The sequence below is a fragment of the Chiloscyllium punctatum genome, chromosome 40, assembly GCF_047496795.1.
Source record: "Chiloscyllium punctatum isolate Juve2018m chromosome 40, sChiPun1.3, whole genome shotgun sequence".
NCBI lineage: Eukaryota > Metazoa > Chordata > Chondrichthyes > Orectolobiformes > Hemiscylliidae > Chiloscyllium > Chiloscyllium punctatum.
Window position 1 is genome coordinate 51,075,929 of NC_092778.1, and position 22,284 is coordinate 51,098,212.

Consider the following 22,284-nt stretch of genomic DNA (forward strand, 5'->3'; position numbering starts at 1 on the left):
AATGCTTTAGAGAGCATTTTAAAAATGTAAAAAGATGTTCAGAGATCTAATGAGCTACTTTGAATCTTCCTTATGTAATTCAGAATTCATGGAATATCATCCCTTCAAGTGAGGTTCTGCACCTGGACATGTAATGGGATTATAATTTAACATCCGTTTGGGAAAGCCAGCTATGTTGAAGATCGTTAAAGGATGGTATCTTCATTTCAAATTCACACATCAGGGAGTTTTAGTTTATATCTAATTGAAATGCTGTATGCAGTGCTTTCTGATCAGCTCTGGGGTGGTGAGGGAGTGGGTTGCTGAGTGCGACCCTCCCCCCCCCCTTTATAGTTCGCAGCTTTGATGAACTGTTAATTATGTGGTGTAATATCTGTCAAAACGTGATGAAGCTAATAATCAATTTTGTCAGTTTCAATGAACAAAAAAAAAGCTGTCTCTCTCTCTCTCTCTCATTCATTCCCTGCTGTTACCTATTGTCATGGCAACAACGGAAAATGCAACTGGGTTTTTACTGGGTTGGTGAGATGGCAAGACCAGAGATGCAGGGGATTGGTATAGAAGGTTAAAGAGAGATTTAGTGGGGGCATCTAAAATTATGAAGGCTTTTGCTGGAGTAAATAGGGAGAAACTGCTTCCACCAGCAGGAGGACCAGTAACCAGAACACAGAGATTTAAGAACCATAGCCCCACAAGGACTAAAATAGTGAAGCAGGGAAGTGGTGTGAAGAAGAATGTACTGCTTGATACAGTGATAGCAGCAGATTCAACAACAATTTTCCATCAGGAAATTTGATAAATAATTGTCATTTTCAAGTCTATGGGGAAACAACACAGAAAGTGGAATGACTGGGGAGATCTTTCAAGGAGCCAGTACAGACATGATGGGCTAAATAGTCTCCTTCTGCGCTGTATGAGTTACTCAGATCAATGGTGCTAGCACATAGCTTGTCAAACAAAAGTATTGCTCGATGCACTGTTGGACTTTAAAATGTATCTGCTTCTTCCATGATTGAACTTGCTGGAAATATTATGTACTTACCAATAAAGATTATGTCAGGCAGAAAGCAAAGGGACTCGGGATCGGATGGGGGGGAGGGGCTTGGTCTGGATGCGATGTCCTTTGGAGAGTTAGTGCAGACTTGAAGGGCCAAATGGCCTCTTTCTGCACTGTAGGGATTCTGTGATTCTACAACGAGCATAGATATATTTATTGGTATAGTTCTAAGGCTGTAGTGTGAGATGTGTACTTTGCAGGAGCCCCCACTAAAGATATGTTAACCAACCTATTCAGAGATAGAACATAGAACATTCAGCGCAGTACAGGCCCTTTGGCCCTCGGTGTTGCACTGATGTGAGAAACCACTCTGAAGCCCATCTAACCTACACTATTCCATTCTCATCCAAATGCCTATCCAATGACCATTTAAATGCCCTTAATGTTGGTGAGTCTACTACTGTTGCAGGCACTGCGTTCCATACCCCTATTACTCTTTGAGTAAAGAAACTACCTCTGACATCTGTCCTGTATCTATCACCCCTCAATTTAAAGCTATATACCCAATCTAGCCATCACCATCCGAGGAAGAAGGCTCTCACTGTCCACCCTAACTAACCCTCTGATTGTCTTATATGTTTCAAATAAGTCACTTCTCAACCTTCTTGTCTGGAATGAAAACAGCCTCAAGTCCCTCAGCCTTCCCTCGCAAGACCTTCTCTCCATATCAGGCAACATCCAAGTAAATCTCCTCTGAACCCTTTCCAAAGCTTCCACATCCTTCCAATAATGCAGTGACCAGAACTGTACACAATTCTCCAAGTGCGGCAGCACCAGAGTTTTATACAGCTGCATAATCTCATGGTTCCAAAACTCAATCCCTCTACCAATAAAAGCCAACACACCGTATGCCTTCTTAACCAACCTAACCACCTGGCTGGCAACTTTCAAGGATCCATGTACGTGGACACTGAGATCTCTCTGTTCATTTACACTACCAAGAATCTTACCATTACCCTAGTACTCTCTATTCCTATTACTCTTTCCAAAGTGAATCACCTAACACTTTTCAATAATAAACTCCATTTGCCACTTCTCAGCCCAGCTCTGCAGCTTCTCTATTTCCCTCTGTAACCTACAACATCCTTCATTACTATCCACAACTCTACCAACCTTAGTGTCATCCACAAATTTACTAACCCATCCTTTTATGCGCTCATTCTGGTCATTTATAAAAATGACAAACCGCGGTGGACCCAAAACAGATCCTTGCGGTACACCACTAGTAACTGAACTCCAGGATGAATATTTCCCATCAATCACCACCCTTTGTCTTCTTTCAGCTAGCCGATATCTGATCCAAACCGCTAAATCACCCTCAATCCCATACATCCATATTTTGTACAATAGCCTACCATGGGGAACATTAACAAACACCTTACTGAAATCCACATACACCAAGTCAACTGTTTTACCTTCATCCACCTGTTTGGTCACCTTCTCAGAGAACTCAATAAGGTTTGTGAGGCACAACCTACCCTTCACAAAACTGTGTTGACTATCCCTAATCAGCTTATTCCTTTCTAGATGTTATAAATCCTATCTCTTATAACCCTTTCCAACACTTTACCCACAACCAAAGTAAGGCTAACTGGACTATAATTACCAGAGTTGCCTCTACTCCTCTTCTTGAACAAGGGAACAACATTTGCTATCCTCCAGTCTTCTGGTGTGACTCCTGTAGATAATAACAACATAGAGATCAAAGCCAAAGGCTCAGCAATCTCCTCCCTAGCTTCCAGAGAATCCTAGGATAATTCCCATCTGGCCCAGGGAACTTAGCTATTTTTACACTTTCCATAATTGCCAGCACCTCCTCCTTGTGAACCTCAATCCCATCTAGTCTAGTAGCCTGTATCACAATACTCTCCTCGACAACATCACCTTTTCCAGTGTGAATACTGACAAAAAGTATTCATTTAGCGCTTCCCCTATCTCCTCTGACTCCATGCACAACTTTGCATTACTATCCTTGATTGGCCCTAATCCTACTGTAGTCATTCTTTTATTCCTGATATACCCACAGAAAACCTTAGGGATCCTATCCGCCAACGACTTCCCATGTCTCCTCCTGGCTCTTTTTAGCTCTCTCTTTATATCTTTCCTGGCTAACCTGTAACTCTCAAGCACCCTAACTGAGCCCTCATATCTAATCCTAACACAAGCCTTCTTCGTCTTGACAAGAGATTCAAGTTCCTTAGTGAACCACTGCTCCCCTCTCGACAACTTTCTCCCTGCCTGACAGGTACATACTTATCAAGGACACACAGCAGTTGTTTCTTGAAAAAGCTCACATTTCAATTGTGCCCATTCCCTGCAGTTTCCTTCCTCATCCTATGCATCCTAAATCTTGCCTAATCAAGTCGTAATTGCCTTTCCCCCAGCTACAAATCTTGCCCTGCGGTATATACCTATCCCTTTCCATCACTAAAGTAAACATAACTAAATTGTGGTCACTATCACCAAAATGCTCACCTACCTTCAAATCTAACACCTGGCAGGGTTCATTACCAGTACCTAATCTAATGTGGCCTCACCCCTTGTTGGCCTGTCTACATACTGTGTCAGGAAACCCTCTTGCATACTTTGGACAAAGACTGACCCATCTAAAGTATTTGAACTATAGTATTCCCAGTCAATATTTGGAAAGTTAAAGACCCCCATAACAACTTCCCTGCCACTCTCGCTCCTATCGAGGATCATCTTTGTTGTCATTTCCTCTACATCTCTGGAACTATTCGGACGCCTATAGAAAATTCCCAACAGGGTGACCTCTCCTTTCCTGTTTCTAACCTCATCCCAAACTACCTCAGTAGATAAGTCCTCAAACGTCCTTTCTGCCACCGTAACACTGTCCTTGACTAACAATACCACCCACCTTCCCGCGCCCCTGCCCTTTTATCATTTTCTCTGTTCTTACTGAAACATCTAAATCACAGAACCTTCAATAAACATTCCTGTCCCTGCTCTATCCATGTCTCTGAAATGGCCATAACATCGAAATCCCGGGTACCAACCCATGCTGCAAGTTCACCCACCTTATTCCAGATGCTCCTGGTATTGAAGGAGACACACTTCAAACCAACTTCTTGCTTGCCGGTGCACTCTTGCGGCCCTGAAACCTTATTTCTGACTTCACTACTCTCAACCTCCTGTACACTGGAAGTACAATTTTGGTTCCCATCCACCTGCTGGATTAGTTTAAACTCACCCCAATAGCCTTAGCGAATTTCCCCCCCCCCAGGATATTGGTACCCCTCTGGTTCAGGTGAAGATCATCCTGTTTGTAGAGGTCCCACCTACCCCAGAAAGAGCCTCACTTATCCAGGAATCCAAAATCCTCCACCCTGCACAATCCCTCTGTGTTCAACTCCTCTCTCTCCCTATTCCTCGCCTCGCTAGTACATGGCACAGGCAACCAGAGATAACATCTCTATTTGTTCTAACTCTAAGCTTCCACCCTAGCTCCCTGAACATCTTCCTTAAATCCCCATCTCTTCCTACCTATGTCGTTGGTGCCTATGTGGACCATGATTTGGGGCTGCTCCCCTCCCCCTCAAGGATCCTGAAAACATGATTGATGTTATTATACACCACTGGAGCAGGTGGAACTTGAACCTGGGCCTCCTAGCTCAGTGGTATGGACACTTGCATTGTACCACAATAGCCCCCAGCCCCTTTTCCATTATTAGACTGCCAGTCATACTGTTGCTGCCTAAGAGTCAGTTCGAGGTGTACTGGCATGTATGTAGCCTGCTACTCCCAATCTTAAGGCTCCTGTCTTAAAGTTCCCATCTGCTGAAAGTATTCAGACAAACCCCTTTATTGAGGTTCATAAAGTGAGTAGGTGCTACTTTGCCTGATCATACAGTAAACTGGAGTCACAGTGTCAAATCAACTGATGCAAGACTGCCCCAATCAGTGCTGAATTGGGGACTGGGTGGTGTGCGGCAGATGGAAGGGTGGAGGGTTTGGATGCTCCCCGTTGTGTTTCACTGTTATTAAGGGGATACAGGGCAAATGTCAGCACAGATCAGCCACAATCTCACTGAATTATAAATAATTTATTCTATCAGTTATTAGTCAATATGCAGTGAAAAGAAACATCGTCCTCTGAGATAAAGTGTCAATATAGTAACAGTCTTCAATCACCCACCTCACCCTCTTGCTCCCCATTCTACTCCATCTATACTCAGTAACAGGTTTCCATGCACTGGAAATATTGATTGAACTTTGTTTTGTCTGTCTCCCATTAGATTACCATCTGTCTCATACATCAACACACCCCTCGACGATAACATTCTATTATGGCAAATGGGATTTTATTACAAAACGATTGCCTGGAAGTATTGATTTCAACAACAGCAACCTTTAACAACAGCAACCTTCAACAACAGCTTTAACCTTCCTTTGTGTGGAGATGGTGATTGACTGGTCTTCAAGGTGACAGTGCCTGCCTCTTGAGGAATAGGCAGAGCTTTGTTCCATCAGAACATGGCTGTTCTGTATCTCTATTCCATCTACTCACCTATGTTCCATATTGCTTCACGACCTTAAAAAAACCTTTGATGTTTCAATGGCATTCATAGACTTTTGGGGAGGCAAGAGTACGAGATATCCCCTAGCCTTTAAGTTACAAACTGCTGTCAAATCTAACTGACCTGGCCTGCATTTATGTTCAGAGAACCTAAACCAACACAGCCAATTATTCCAATCTTGCTCTAGTTGTCATGTTACAACAACTTAAGAGCCTTTAAGTGAAATCACAGATTCCCTAAAGTGTAGGAACAGGCCATTTGGCCCATCAAGTCCACACCAAACCCTCCAAAGTGCATCCCACCCAGACCTACCCCATCCCTGTTACCTTGCATTTCCCATGGCTGTTCCACTTAAAATTGACACGATGGACAATTTAACATGGCCTAACCTGCACCTCTCTGGACTGTGGGAAGTAACTGGAGCATCTAGAGGAAACCCATGCAAATGTGGGGAGAATGTGCAAACTTCATACAGACAGTCACCCGAGGCTGGAAAAATTGAACCCGGGTCCCTGGCATTGTGCTAACCACTGAGCCACTGTGCCGCCCCTGAAGTATGCTTTCTACAGTGGTTAAATATAACGAATAAGTGAATAAAGTCTATTTATACGTACTCTCCTCTTTCAGCGTTACATTCCTCTTTCTCTTCTTCTCAGTTTATCTTCCCCCTTCTCTCCTGAAGATATTGACACTTGCTGTGTTTCTATTCTCATGTGGCAGCTTCTAATACATTGTTTAAATGGTCATTCTCTACATACAATATAAGATGGTATACAAGTATAGCTGGATAACACACAAGAAGCCTATATCTGCCTTCACCTGGTTTCCAAAAATGAACAGGGATCACTGAGGAATGGTCATCAGCAGGAATTGTGGCTGATTTCCCTTCTACTTCAAAATGGTACTGAGGCAATTTGCAGTCTTTTCCACTACTGATAACCAAATGAGATGAGTTATCTAATTACCTCCCAAGCTCCCAAAATGGTACTGCCTAAAAGGGCATTGCTGATGAGAGATTGGACAGACTGGGGTTGCTTTCCTTAGAGCAGAGGAGATTGAGAGGGGAAACAATTGAGATAGATAAAATTAAGAGGGTCATAGACAAGGCTGACAGGAAGCAAACCCACTACTGGATTAGTGGTGCTGGAAGAGCACAGCAGTTCAGGCAGCATCCAACGAGCAGCGAAATCGACGTTTCGGGCAAAAGCCCTTCATCAGGAATAAAGGCAGTGAGCCTGAAGCGTGGAGAGATAAGCTAGAGGAGGGTGGGGGTGGGGAGAGAGTAGCATAGAGTACAATGGGTGAGTGGGGGAGGGGATGAAGGTGATAGGTCAAGGAGGAGAGGGTGGAGTGGATAGGTGGAAAAGAAGATAGGCAGGTCGGACAAGTCTGGACAAGTCAAGGAGACAGTGCTGAGCTGGAAGTTTGAAACTAGGATGAGGTGGGGGAAGGGGAAATGAGGAAACTGTTGAAGTCCACATTGATGCCCTGGGGTTGAAGTGTTCCAAGGCGGAAGATGAGGCGTTCTTCCTCCAGGCATCTGGTGGTGAGGGAGCGGCGGTGAAGGAGGCCCAGGACCTTCATGTCCTCTGCAGAGTGTGAGGGGGAGTTGAAATTTTGGGCCACGGGGCGGTTTGGTTGATTGGTGCGGGTGTCATGGAGATGTTCCCTAAAGCGCTCTGCTAGGAGGCGCCCAGAACCCACCCCACCACCCCCCACCACCCCCCCCCCCCCCCGCCCCCGGATTGAGTGATAGGTGATCATGGGGATAGGTTTAAGGTAAGGCTGAGAGGCGATGTGAGGGAAAGCTTTTTCACCCAGAGGGTGGCTGGAATCTGGAACTTACTGCCTGGTAGAAGCAGAAATCCTCATAACATTGAAGTATTTCAATGTATACTGGTGATGACAAGGTCAAGTGCTGGAAAATGGGACTAGAATAGTCTCATAGTCCCAAAATAGGACTAGAAATAGGCAGCATGGTGGCAAAGTGGTTAACACTGTTGCCTTACAGTGCCAGGGGCCTGGGCTCGATTCCCATCTCAGGCAATTGACTGCGTGGAGTTTGTACATTCTCCCCGTGTCTGCGTGGATTTCCTCTGGGTGCTCTGGTTTCCTCCCACAGTCCAAAGACCTACAGGTCTGGTGAATTGACCTTGCTAAATTGCCCATAGTGTTAGACATATTAGTCAGGGGTATATATAGGGTGGGGGAATGGGTATGGGTCTGACTGGGTTACTCTCCGGAGACGGTGTGGACTTGTTGGGCTGAAGGGCCTGTTTCCATCCTGTAGGGAATCTAATCAATAGGTCAGTGAGTGTTTTTGGCTGGGTCTTTCTGTGCTGTAGATCTCCATGATTCTTCGACAAGGGAATCATGTGCATTCGACTGTTAGCGCTTCCACCAAGCTGTCCTGAGTTGGAAATATATCACTATTCCTTGACCATGGCCACATCAAAATCCATAAATTCCCTTCTTAAGTGGAATGTGGGTGTGCCTATTGCACATGGATCAGAGCAGCTTAAGAAGGCAGCACACTAACAACTTCTCAGGGCAACTAGGGATGAAGAATAAATGATGAAATACCATGAATAAGTAAAACCAAACTCAGCATCCTATTGGGTCAGCAAGGGAAGGACATTCTTAGAATCCAGGAAGAAGTCTTTCAGCCCATCAAGCCTGCACCAACCCTGTCCCCATAACCTTTCACTTCCCATGGCTAATCCACTTCGCCTACACATCCCAAGAAACGATGGGACAGTCCACCTAACCAGCAGATCTTTGGATTGAGGGAGGAAACCATAGCACCCAGAGGAGACCAAAGCAGGTATGGGAAGAACTTCACTCTGACAGTTACCCAAGGCTGGAATCGAACCTGGGTCCCTGGTACTGCGAGGCTGCAGTACTGACCACTGAGGCACTGTGCCATCCATTCTGCTTATGCATTGGTTCATTACGTGTGTTTTTCCAAATGGAGGCAAGCAAATAATCAACTGTTGGAGATTGGGGTCCCTTTAAAACTGAAAATATTCCAGTATTTGCTACGTGGCATGAGATGTTGTTTAACTGCTATTACAAATGGGCAACTGCCTGTATTAAGGAACTGTGTTTCTGAAACTCCCATCATCTAACTTGCTCCCTTTGTTAAATCCACATTATATTTACAAAGGGAAAACAATCTGTTGGAGATCATAGCCAAGACTCCATGTCCGTTATTCTAGAACCCCTGCAGTGTGAGGCAGCATCCTCACTTCACTTGGCAGGAGAATGTGTGCAATCAGATTGGGCATTTATTCTGTTGCTCAAACATTGCCCACTGCCAATCCAGCAAGGAGCCATTTTTTCTTTGTGCTTGTTGTTGAAAGAATTTGTTTCTGAAAAATATATTTGTAGAGAGGCCACATGCATTTGGAAGGAAGTCTCTCCGTGGCTCAGCACAGTGGCTCAGTGGTTAGCACTGCTGCCTCACAGCACCAGGGACCCAGCTTCAATTCCAGCCCTGGGTGACTGACTGTGTGGAGTTTGCACATTCTCCCTGTGTCTGCATGGGTTTCCTCCAGGTGCTCTGGTTTCCTCCCACAGTCCAAAGATGTGTAGGTCAGGTGATTTGGCCATGCTAAGTTGTCCATAGTGTTAGGTGTATTAGTCAGGGGTAAATGTGGGTGGGTTATTTTTCAGAGGTTAGGTGTGGACTTGTTGGGCCAAAGGGCCTGTTTCTGCACTGTAAGTAATCTAATCTAATAAATTTGTCTCTGATTTAGTTGCAATTAAGTCTTGTTCAGTTTCATTAGCTTCCATATACATCCCTTAATGTATTCCTAAAGTTTCTGCAGAAAGAATTTCTTCATATTTATTTACCTTAACTCTTTTCATTTATTTTTAAGTTTTAGAACTGTGATGCTGTCCCTTTGAATTTTATTGCTTATGCTCTTCGTGCTCAAGGTCTTTTTTTGTCATAGTCAGTTGAGGTTGTCCAAAGAGACCGTGATTGTTTCAGACAAAGCAAAAGCAAAACAGACAAAGTGCCGATAAATGTTTTGATGAGCACTTGCAAAATCCCACCAACCAGGCCTGATCCTGAACACAACTGTACATTTTTATTTCAAAAATAACACATTGTAAAATCGACTTTGAGTCTTTAAAGTGTAAAATGGGTGATGCAAATTTATAGTCCGTCCACCATCTTTCCCAAGCTTGACTCCTGTTGACTTGAATAGAGATAAGACCTTGCAAGACAGAACATCAGCCAGAAGCATTCACTATTACCCACTGTGCACTGCTGCATGAATTGAAAACCATTCCTACAGTGCAACTCACTTTTGTACATTTTCACAGAACCCTATTAGCAAAGAAGGAGACCATTTAGCCCATCTTGACTCTCAGAAAAAGACAGTCCCATTGCTCGTTCTCCTGCTTTTCCTCTACAATCTTCCAACTTCTATTTCTTCTTAAGTGTATGAGATATATTAGACACCCTACAGTGTGGAAACAGGCCATTCTGCCCAACCAGTCCACACCGACCCTTTGAAGAGCAACCCACCCAGACCCATTTCCCTACATTTACCCCTGACTAATGCACCTAACACTACGGGCAATTTAGCATGGCCAATTCACCTGACCTGCACATCTTTGGACTGTAGGAGGAAACCCACACAGACACGGGGAGAATGTGCAGACTCCACACGGACACCCTCCACACCCTTCCCCGAGAGTGGAAGTGAGCCCGGGACCCTGGTGCTGTGAGGCAACCGCTGAGTCACCGTGCCGCCCCATAAAAGAAGGAGTATCTAATTCAATCTTGAAAGTTACTATCTATTTCTACATTTTTCTCCTAAACAAGCTGTTCAGGGATGTGATTACACACCTCTGGAGCAGGTGGGATTTGTAGCTGGACCTCCCAATTCAGGGGAGGAATGTTACCACTGCACCATGAGATGCGACCATCTGTTTCTCCCAGCCCTTCAAACAGAGCATTCCAAATCGTAACACCTTGATACCAGAGAGAAAGGTTTAATCATCTGACCTCTAGATCTTTAGTCTATTGAGACAAAAAAAAATTGCAGATGCTGGAATCCAGAATAGAAAAGCAGGAGGCTGGAAGAACACAGCAGGCCAGGCAGCATCAGAAGGTGGAGAAGTCAACATTTCAGTTGTAACCCTTCTTCAGGACTGGGGGTGGGTGTGCAGATTACCCCCTTACTGCCCGTCTCTTGAGCCTATTGGTGCAGCAATGCTACCTGAATAAAGTCACTGTTAGTTTAGCACATGACCCTGCCAGTTCTTTTACACACGAGCCATCCTTTAAGAAAGCAAAGAAACTTGAAAATTAAATACATGAAAATTAAGGCACATTAAGCTTCTTACACAAATGATCCAGGGTTTCCCAGAAGGAGCCAATAAAGTCAAGGAGGAAGAGGCAACACGTAGCTGGTTTTAGAATTTAGCAGATCGGAGATTTGTTGGTTCTCACAAAATGTTGGGGCACACCTTATTGAGATGACCTTTTGGGAAACGCTGGCAACAAAATAAAAATAAATAAGCATTTGATAAACTACCTTGTCCATGGGGTAATTCTTCTATACTGCTATTGGCTCTGTGATAACCAAAGGAACTGAAAAGTGGCTGATGATTGAAAGGTGGAGGTGGAGGGGGTGGTGGCAGGGAATTAAAGTGGTGAGTGGAGTCACCATTGACTACTGTTGTGCCATAGGCCGTGAGCTGTATCTTGTGATATTGCTGAGAACTGTGGGGATAAATAACTGCGTCCCAAGCACCTAAAATGTTGAAACAAAGAAAAAGTAAAAAGAAAAGCAAAATGTAGAAAGCAACAATGAAAAAAAATCTCAAACTTAAAATGTTGTAAGCAAACAATAGTAATGCCTTTTCATTGTTACCATGTCCTAGAATATCAACATGTGTTAGTACAACAGGAATACTGATGATGGTTCCAAATAATGCATCATTTTGTATATTCCTGATTTATCCTTTTAGCCATGCATTGATAAGCATTAGATTTCTGCGCATAACACAAAACAATATTCATCCTTTCACTTATTTAGTAGCATAAGGGCTATTCACTGACAGGAATCACTGTGCTGTTTACAGCTTTTCCACTTAAACAGGAAGATAAGAACAGGAGGAGACCATTTAGCATGCCTTCCAATATACAATAAAATAATAGCTGATTTGAATCTTGGCTTCATTGGTTCCAGAACCCTTCATTTCCTTCACTAACAAAAAAAAAGTCAATTTCAGGTTTTGCAAGCTTCAACTGATCTGCCCACTTAGCCTCCCAGTCCTTTAAAAATCAAGAAATACAGCTTGAGGCTATCAATTAGAACCAAAAATACATCTGTACTGCTTTGATTGACAGGCCGTCTGGTGTAGGATAGAAAAGATGTGATGCATTACTATAGATTAATTTGTTGATGTTTCCCACAGGCTGCTATTCTATCAGAGGTATTTACAAATGCTTGGCTCATGTTTTAACATCTCTAAAAGACTTGACCTGAGCAGGGGTTGCTGAGTTCATATTTTGATTGACAGTTTAAAGAGGTTGTTAAACCACAGAAGTCTGATTGTATAAACGGGTAAGAGTTTGTCTGCACTTGAACACATGAAGGGATTTAAATCTTCAAGCGGGTTTTGTGAATGAGGTTTTTTTTCTCCCTATCGCCCTCGAAAGTATTGTAAGAAGTTTGCTTTTCCCATCTTCAAGGGCGAGATTCTGAAATCTGCCCAAAGTGGAATCTGGGACAGAGGCTATGGGGGAGTAGAAATGGAAGTTCAGATGAGTCGCGAGAACTGAGCGCAGGGAGAAGGTGTGTGAGGGACGATGGGCTGGTGACTGAAAAAAATCTAACATAATTGTAACTACGTCGCAGGAAATTAATCAACCACTCGAAGTAGCACACATCTATTCCCATCATTCCCTTTGATCCACTTGCAGACCTGTTTAAAAAGGTGATTTTGAATTTCTTTTTTTTAAAAACTGACATCAGTAAAAATGTATACGGAAGCTCTAGGTTGTTTGAAAACCAAAGCAGGCTGACGAAGAGCGCATCAGAAAATACAACCTGCCATTTTTTTTTACTGGGTTGGCGTGAATACGACACAGGACTTCAGAGCCCTCTCAAACAGTCAAGCAAGTCACACAGTCGTACCGCAGAAGGAAGCTCACAATGACCCAGTCAGAAATATCCACACCCCAACAAACACTGTCCCAGTGAGTGACATCCACACCCCACCAAACACTGTCCCAGTGAGTGACATCCACACCCCAACAAACACTGTCCCAGGGAGTGACATCCACACCACACCAAACACTGTCCCAGTGAGTCATATCCACACCCAATAAAACAATGACCCAGTTAATGACATCCACATCTAAACAAATACTGACCCAGTTAGTGACATCCAAACCCAAACAAATACTATCCCATTCCATGCCATCCAAATTCCAACAAACACTGATTCAGTTAGTGGCAACAACACCCCAACAAACACTGACCCAGTTTGTGACATTCACACCCCAACAAACACAGACCCAGTTAGTGACATCCACACCCCAACAAACACTGACCCAGTTGATGACATCCACACATCAACAAACACTGACCCAGTTGGTGACATCCACACCCCAATAAACACTGACCCAGTTAGTGACATCCACATCCCAACAAATACTGTCCCAGTTAGTGACATCCACACCCCAGCAAACACTGGCACAGTTAGTGACATCCAGACCACAAGAAACACTGGCCCAGTGTGTGACATCCACAGCTCAACAAACATTGGCCTAGTTAGTCACATCCACACCCCAACAAACACTCGAACAGCTAGTGACATCCACACCCCAACAAACACTAGCCCAGTTTGTGACATCCACAACACTGGCCCAGTTAGTGATATCCACACCCCAACAAACACTGGCCCAGTTAGTGACATCCACACCACAACAAACACTGACCCAGTTAGTGACATCCACACCTCAACAAACACTGACCCAGTTAGTGACATCCACACCTCAACAAACACTGACCCAGTTAGGGGCATCGAAACCCCAACAAACACTGACAAAGTTCGTGACATCTGCACCCCAATAAACACTGACCCAGGTAGTGACATCCACACCCCAACAAAACTGTCCCAGTTAGTGACATACACACCTGAACAAACACTGACCCAGTGCGTGACATCCACAGACCAACACACACAGATTAAGTTTGTGACATCCACACCCCAACAAACCCTGATCCAGTTAGCGACATCCACATCACAACAAACACTGACCCAGTGCGTTACATCCACACCCCAACAGACACATACTCAGTTAGTGACATCCACACCCCAACAAACAATGACCCAGTGTGCGACATCCACACCACAACAAACACTAACCCATGAAGTGACATTCACACGCCAACACACGCTGTCCCAGTTAGTGACAACCACACCCCAACAAACAATGTCCCATTTAGTGATATCCACACCCCAACACACACGGACCCAGTTAGTGACAACCACACCCCAACAAACACTGACCCAGTTAGTGACATCCACACATCAACAAACACTAACCCAGTTAGTCTCATTCACACCCCAACAAACACTGTCGCAGTCAGTGATATCCACACCCAAGCAAACACTGTCCCAGTTAATGACATCCATACCCGATCAAACACTGAGCCAGTCAGTGACATCCACATCCCAACAAATACTGACCCAGTTAGTGACATCCACACTCCAATAAACGCTGTCCCAGTTAGTGACATCCACACCCCAACAAAAACTGACCCCGTTGGTGACATCCACATCCCAACAAACACTGACCCAGTTAGTGACATCCACACACCAACAAAAACTGACCCAGTTGGTGACATCCACACCCCAACAAACACTGACCCAGTTAGTGACATCCACACCCCAACAAACACTGACCCAGTTGGTGACATTCACACCCCAACAAACACTGACCCAGTTAGACTCATTCACAACCCAACAAACACTGTCTCAGTGTGGGACATCCAAACCCCAACAAACACTGACCCAGTTAGTGACATTCACACCCCAAAAAACACTGTCCCAGTTTGTGACATCCACACCCCAACAAACACTCACCCATTTTGTGACATCCACACCCCAACAAACACTGGCTCAGTTAGTGATATCCACACCCCAACAAACACTGACTCAGTTAGTGACATCCAGACCCCAACAAACACTGACCCAGTTTGTGACATCTGCACACCAATAAACACTGGCCCAGTTAGTTACATCCACACCCCAACAAACACGGAACCAGTGCGTTACATCCAAACCCCAGCAAACACTGGCCCAGTTAGTGACATCCACACCTCAACAAACACTGACCCAGTTAGACTCATTCACACCCCAACAAACACTGTCTCAGTGTGGGACATCCAAACCCCAACAAACACTGTCTCAGTGTGGGACATCCAAACCCCAACAAACACTGACCCAGTTAGTGACATTCACACCCCAAAAAACACTGTCCCAGTTTGTGACATCCACACCCCAACAAACACTCACCCATTTTGTGACATCCACACCCCAACAAACACTGGCTCAGTTAGTGATATCCACACCCCAACAAACACTGACTCAGTTAGTGACATCCAGACCCCAACAAACACTGACCCAGTTTGTGACATCTGCACCCCAATAAACACTGGCCCAGTTAGTTACATCCACACCCCAACAAACACGGAACCAGTGCATTACATCCAAACCCCAGCAAACACTGGCCCAGTTAGTGACATCCACACCTCAACAAACACTGACCCAGTTAGGGGCATCGAAACCCCAACAAACACTGGCTCAGTTAGTAATATCCACACCCCAACAAAACTGTCCCAATTAGTGACATACACACCTGAACAAACACTGACTCAGTGAGTGACATCCACACTCCAACAAAACTATCCCAGTTAGTGACATACACACCTGAACAAACACTGACCCAGTGCGTTACATCCACACACCAACACACAATGATTAGGTTCGTGACATCCACACCCCAACAAACCCTGATCCAGTTAGCGACATCCACATCACAACAAACACTGACCCAGTGCGTTACATCCACACCCCAACAGACACTGACTCAGTTAGTGACATCCACACCCCAACAAACACTGACCCAGTTGGTGGCATCCACACCCCAACAAAGACTGACCCAGTTAGTGACATCCACACCCCAACAAACACTGACCCAGTGTGCGACATACACACCACAACAAACACTAACCCATGAAGTGATATTCACACGCCAACACACGCTGACCCAGTTAGTGACAACCACACCCCAACAAACAATGTCCCACTTAGTGATATCCACACCCCAGCACACACTGACCCAGTTAGTGACATCCACACCCCAAAAAACACTGGCCTATTTAGTGACAACCACACCCCAACAAACACTCACCCATTTTGTGACATCCACACCCAACAAACACTGACCCAGTTGGTGGCATCCACACCCCAACAAACACTGACCCAGTTAGTCTCATTCACACCCCAAAAAGCACTGGCCTAGTTAGTGACAACCACACCCCAACAAACACTCACCCATTTTGTGACATCCACACCCCAACAAACACTGGCTCAGTTAGTGATATCCACACCCCAACAAACACTGACTCAGTTAGTGACATCCAGACCCCAACTTAACACTGACCCAGTTTGTGACATCTGCACACCAATAAACACTGGCCCAGTTAGTTACATCCACACCCCAACAAACACGGAACCAGTGCGTTAATCCAAACCCCAGCAAACACTGGTCCAGTTAGTGACAACCACACCTCAACAAACACGGACCCAGTTAGGGACATCGAAACCCCAACAAACACTGACCCAGTTCGTGACATCCGCACCCCAATAAACACTGACCCAGGAAGTGACATCCACACCCCAACAAAACTGTCCCAGTTAGTGACATACACACCTGAACAAACACTGACCCAGTGCGTGACATCCACACACCAACACACACTGATTAAGTTTGTGACATCCACACCCCAACAAACCCTGACCCAGTTAGTGACATCCACATCACAACAAACACTGACCCAGTGCGTTACATCCACACCCCAACTGACACTGACCCATTTAGTGACATCCACACCCCAACAAACACTGACCCAGTGTGCGACATCCACATCACAACAAACACTAACCCATGAAGTGACATTTACACGCCAACACACGCTGACCCATTTAGTGACATCCACACCACAATAGACACTGACCCAGTTAGTGACATCCACACCCCAACAAACACTGACCCTTGTTGGTGACATCCACACACCAACAAACACTGACCCAGTTGGTGGCATCCACACCCCAACAAACACTGACCCAGTTAGTGACATCCACACCCCAACAAACACTGGCCCAGGTAGTGACATCCAGACCACAAGAAACACTGGCCCACTGTGTAACATCCACAGCTCGACAAACACTGGCCGAGTTAGTCACATCCACACCCCAACAAACACTCGAACAGTTAGTGACATTCACACCCCAGCAAACACTGAACCAGTTATTGACATCCACACCCCAATAAACACTGGCCCAGTTTGTGACATCCACAACACAAAACACACTGGCCCAGTTAGTCACATCCACACCCCAACAAACACTGGCCCAATTAATGACATCCACACCCCAACAAACACTGACCATTGTAGGGACATCCACACCCCAACAAACACTGACCCAGTTAGCGACATACAGACCCAAACAAACACTAGCCCTGTTAGTGACATCCGTACCCCAATAAACACTGAACCAGGTAGTGACATCCACACCCCAACAAAACTGTCCCAGTTAGTGACATACACACCTGAACAAACACTGACCCAGTGCATTACATCCACACCCCAACAAAAATGACCCATGAAGTGACATCCACATCCCAACAAACACTCACCCAGTTAGTGACATCCACACCCCAACATACACTGACCCAGGTAGTGACATCCACACCCAAACACTGTCCCAGTGAGTGACATCCACACCCCAACAAGCACAGTCACAGTTAGTGACAACCACACCCCAACAAACACTGACCCAGTTAGTCTCATTCACACCCCTACAAACACTGTCGCAGTCAGTGACATCCACACCCAAGCAAACACTGTCCCAGTTAATGACATCCAAACCCGATCAAACACTGAACCAGTTAGTTACATCCACACCCCAACAAGGACTATCCCAGATAATCACATCCACATCCCAACAAATACTGACCCAGTTAGTGACATCCACACCCCAATAAACGCTGTCCCAGTTAGTGACATCCACACCCCAACAAACACTGACCCAGTTAGTGACATCCACACCCCAACAAACACTGACCCAGTTGGTGACATCCACACCCCAACAAACACTGACCCAGTTAGTCTCATTCACACCCCAACAAACACTATCTCAGTGTGGGACATCCGAACACCAACAAACAATGACCCAGTAGGTGACATCCACACCCCAAAAAACACTGGCCTAGTTAGTGACAACCACACCCCAACAAACACTCACCCATTTTTTGACATCCACACCCCAACAAACACTGGCTCAGTTAGTGATATCCACACCCCAACAAACACTGACTCAGTTAGTGACATCCAGACCCCAACAAACACTGACCCAGTTTGTGACATCTGCACACCAATAAACACTGGCCCAGTTAGTTACATCCACACCCCAACAAACACAGAACCAGTGCGTTACATCCAAACCCCAGCAAACACTGGCCCAGTTAGTGACAACCACACCCCAACAAACACTGACCCAGTTCGTGACATCCGCACCCCAATAAACACTGACCCAGGAAGTGACATCCACACCCCAACAAAACTGTCCCAGTTAGTGACATACACACCTGAACAAACACTGACCCAGTGCGTGACATCCACACACCAACACACACTGATTAAGTTTGTGACATCCACACCCCAACAAACCCTGACCCAGTTAGTGACATCCACATCACAACAAACACTGACCCAGTGCGTTACATCCACACCCCAACTGACACTGACCCATTTAGTGACATCCACACCCCAACAAACACTGACCCAGTGTGCGACATCCACATCACAACAAACACTAACCCATGAAGTGACATTTACACGCCAACACACGCTGACCCATTTAGTGACATCCACACCACAATAGACACTGACCCAGTTAGTGACATCCACACCCCAACAAACACTGACCCTTGTTGGTGACATCCACACACCAACAAACACTGACCCAGTTGGTGGCATCCACACCCCAACAAACACTGACCCAGTTAGTGACATCCACACCCCAACAAACACTGGCCCAGGTAGTGACATCCAGACCACAAGAAACACTGGCCCACTGTGTAACATCCACAGCTCGACAAACACTGGCCCAGTTAGTCACATCCACACCCCAACAAACACTCGAACAGTTAGTGACATTCACACCCCAGCAAACACTGAACCAGTTATTGACATCCACACCCCAATAAACACTGGCCCAGTTTGTGACATCCACAACACAAAACACACTGGCCCAGTTAGTCACATCCACACCCCAACAAACACTGGCCCAATTAATGACATCCACACCCCAACAAACACTGACCATTGTAGGGACATCCACACCCCAACAAACACTGACCATTGTAGGGACATCCACACCCCAACAAACACTGACCCAGTTAGCGACATACAGACCCAAACAAACACTAGCCCTGTTAGTGACATCCGTACCCCAATAAACACTGAACCAGGTAGTGACATCCACACCCCAACAAAACTGTCCCTGTTAGTGACATACACACCTGAACAAACACTGACCCAGTGCATTACATCCACACCCCAACAAAAATGACCCATGAAGTGACATCCACATCCCAACAAACACTCACCCAGTTAGTGACATCCACACCCCAACATACACTGACCCAGGTAGTGACATCCACACCCAAACACTGTCCCAGTGAGTGACATCCACACCCCAACAAGCACAGTCACAGTTAGTGACAACCACACCCCAACAAACACTGACCCAGTTAGTCTCATTCACACCCCTACAAACACTGTCGCAGTCAGTGACATCCACACCCAAGCAAACACTGTCCCAGTTAATGACATCCAAACCCGATCAAACACTGAACCAGTTAGTTACATCCACACCCCAACAAGGACTATCCCAGATAATCACATCCACATCCCAACAAATACTGACCCAGTTAGTGACATCCACACCCCAATAAACGCTGTCCCAGTTAGTGACATCCACACCCCAACAAACACTGACCCAGTTAGTGACATCCACACCCCAACAAACACTGACCCAGTTGGTGACATCCACACCCCAACAAACAGTGACCCAGTTAGTCTCATTCACACCCCAACAAACACTATCTCAGTGTGGGACATCCGAACACCAACAAACAATGACCCAGTAGGTGACATCCACACCCCAAAAAACACTGGCCTAGTTAGTGACAACCACACCCCAACAAACACTCACCCATTTTTTGACATCCACACCCCAACAAACACTGGCTCAGTTAGTGATATCCACACCCCAACAAACACTGACTCAGTTAGTGACATCCAGACCCCAACAAACACTGACCCAGTTTGTGACATCTGCACACCAATAAACACTGGCCCAGTTAGTTACATCCACACCCCAACAAACACGGAACCAGTGCGTTACATCCAAACCCCAGCAAACACTGACCCAGTTAGTGACAACCACACCCCAATAAACACTGACCCAGGTAGTGACATCCACACCCCAACAAAACTGTCACAGTTAGTGACATACACACCTGAACAAACACTGACCCAGTGCGTTACATCCACACACCAACACACACTGATTAAGTTTGTGACATCCACACCCCAAGAAACACTGTCCCACTTAGTGATATCCACACCCCAACACACACTGACCCAGTTAGTGACATCCACACCACAATAGACACTGACCCTGTTCGTGACATCCACATCCAACAAACACTGACCCAGTGAGAGACAAACACACCCCAACAAACACTGGCCCGGTTAGTCTCATTCACGCCCCAACAAGCACTGTCCCAGTGAGGACATCCACACCCCAAGAAACACTGGCCCAGTTAGTCTCATCCACACCCCAACAAATACTGACCCAATTAGTCTCATCCACACCCCAAAAAACACTGACCCAGTTAGTGACATCCACACCCCAACAAAACTGTCCCAGTTCATGACATACACACCTGAACAAACACTGACCCAGTGTATTACATCCAATCCCCACCACACACTGACTCAGTAAGTGACCTTCCAAACCAGAACAAACACTGACCAGTTAGTGACATTCACACCCCAATAAATACTGATCCAGTTAGGGACATCCACACCCCAACAAATACTAACCCAGTGCGTGATATCCACACCCCAACAAACACTGACTCAGTTAGTGACATCCAGACCCCAACAAACACTGACCCAGTTTGAGACATCTGCACCCCAATAAACACTGGCCCAGTTAGTTACATCCACACCCAACAAACACGGAACCAGTGCATTACATCCAAACCCCAGCAAACACTGGCCCAGTTAGTGACATCCACACCTCAACAAACACTGACCCAGTTAGGGGCATCGAAACCCCAACAAACACTGGCTCAGTTAGTAATATCCACACCCCAACAAAACTGTCCCAGTTAGTGACATACACACCTGAACAAACACTGACTCAGTGCGTGACATCCACACTCCAACAAAACTATCCCAGTTAGTGACATACACACCTGAACAAACACTGACCCAGTGCGTTACATCCACACACCAACACACACTGATTAGGTTCGTGACATCCACACCCCAACAAACCCTGATCCAGTTAGCGACATCCACATCACAACAAACACTGACCCAGTGCGTTACATCCACACCCCAACAGACACTGACTCAGTTAGTGACATCCACACCCCAACAAACACTGACCCAGTTGGTGGCATCCACACCCCAACAAAGACTGACCCAGTTAGTGACATCCACACCCCAACAAACACTGACCCAGTGTGCGACATACACACCACAACAAACACTAACCCATGAAGTGATATTCACACGCCAACACACGCTGACCCAGTTAGTGACAACCACACCCCAACAAACAATGTCCCACTTAGTGATATCCACACCCCAGCACACACTGACCCAGTTAGTGACATCCACACCCCAAAAAACACTGGCCCAGTTAGTGACACCCAGACCCCAACAAACGCAGGCCCAGTTTGTGACATCCAGGCCACAGGAAACACTTGCCCAGTGTGTGACATCCATAGCTCAACAAACACTGTCCCACTTAGTGATGTCCACACCCCAACACACACTGACCCAGTTAGTGACATCCACACTCCAATAGACACTGACCCTGTTCGTGACATCCACATCCAACATACACTGACCCAGTGAGAGACAGCCACACCCCAACAAACACTGGCCCATTTAGTCTCATCCACGCCCCAACAAGCACTGTCCCAGTGAGGGACGTCAACACCCCAACAAGCACTGTCCCAGTTAGTGACATACACGCCTGAACAAACACTGACCCAGTGCATTACATCCACACCCCAACAAACACTGAACCAGTGCGTGACATCCACTCCCCAACAAGCACTGT

At 45.8% G+C, this 22,284-nt stretch overlaps 1 protein-coding gene across 9 annotated transcripts in view; it reads right to left on the minus strand.

The window, feature by feature from the left end:
* Nucleotides 1–22,284, minus strand: part of caskin1 (CASK interacting protein 1) — a 692,879-nt gene that overhangs the window by 95,758 nt on the left and 574,837 nt on the right. For 6 of the 9 annotated variants that reach the window (XM_072559865.1, XM_072559864.1, XM_072559872.1 and 3 more), the window contains exon 11: nt 11,148–11,366. The exons of the other annotated variants lie outside the window; for them this stretch is intronic. In XM_072559865.1, the coding sequence (XP_072415966.1) occupies nt 11,148–11,366 (219 nt within the window). The remainder of the gene's footprint in view (nt 1–11,147; nt 11,367–22,284) is intronic. 9 annotated transcript variants of the gene reach the window in all.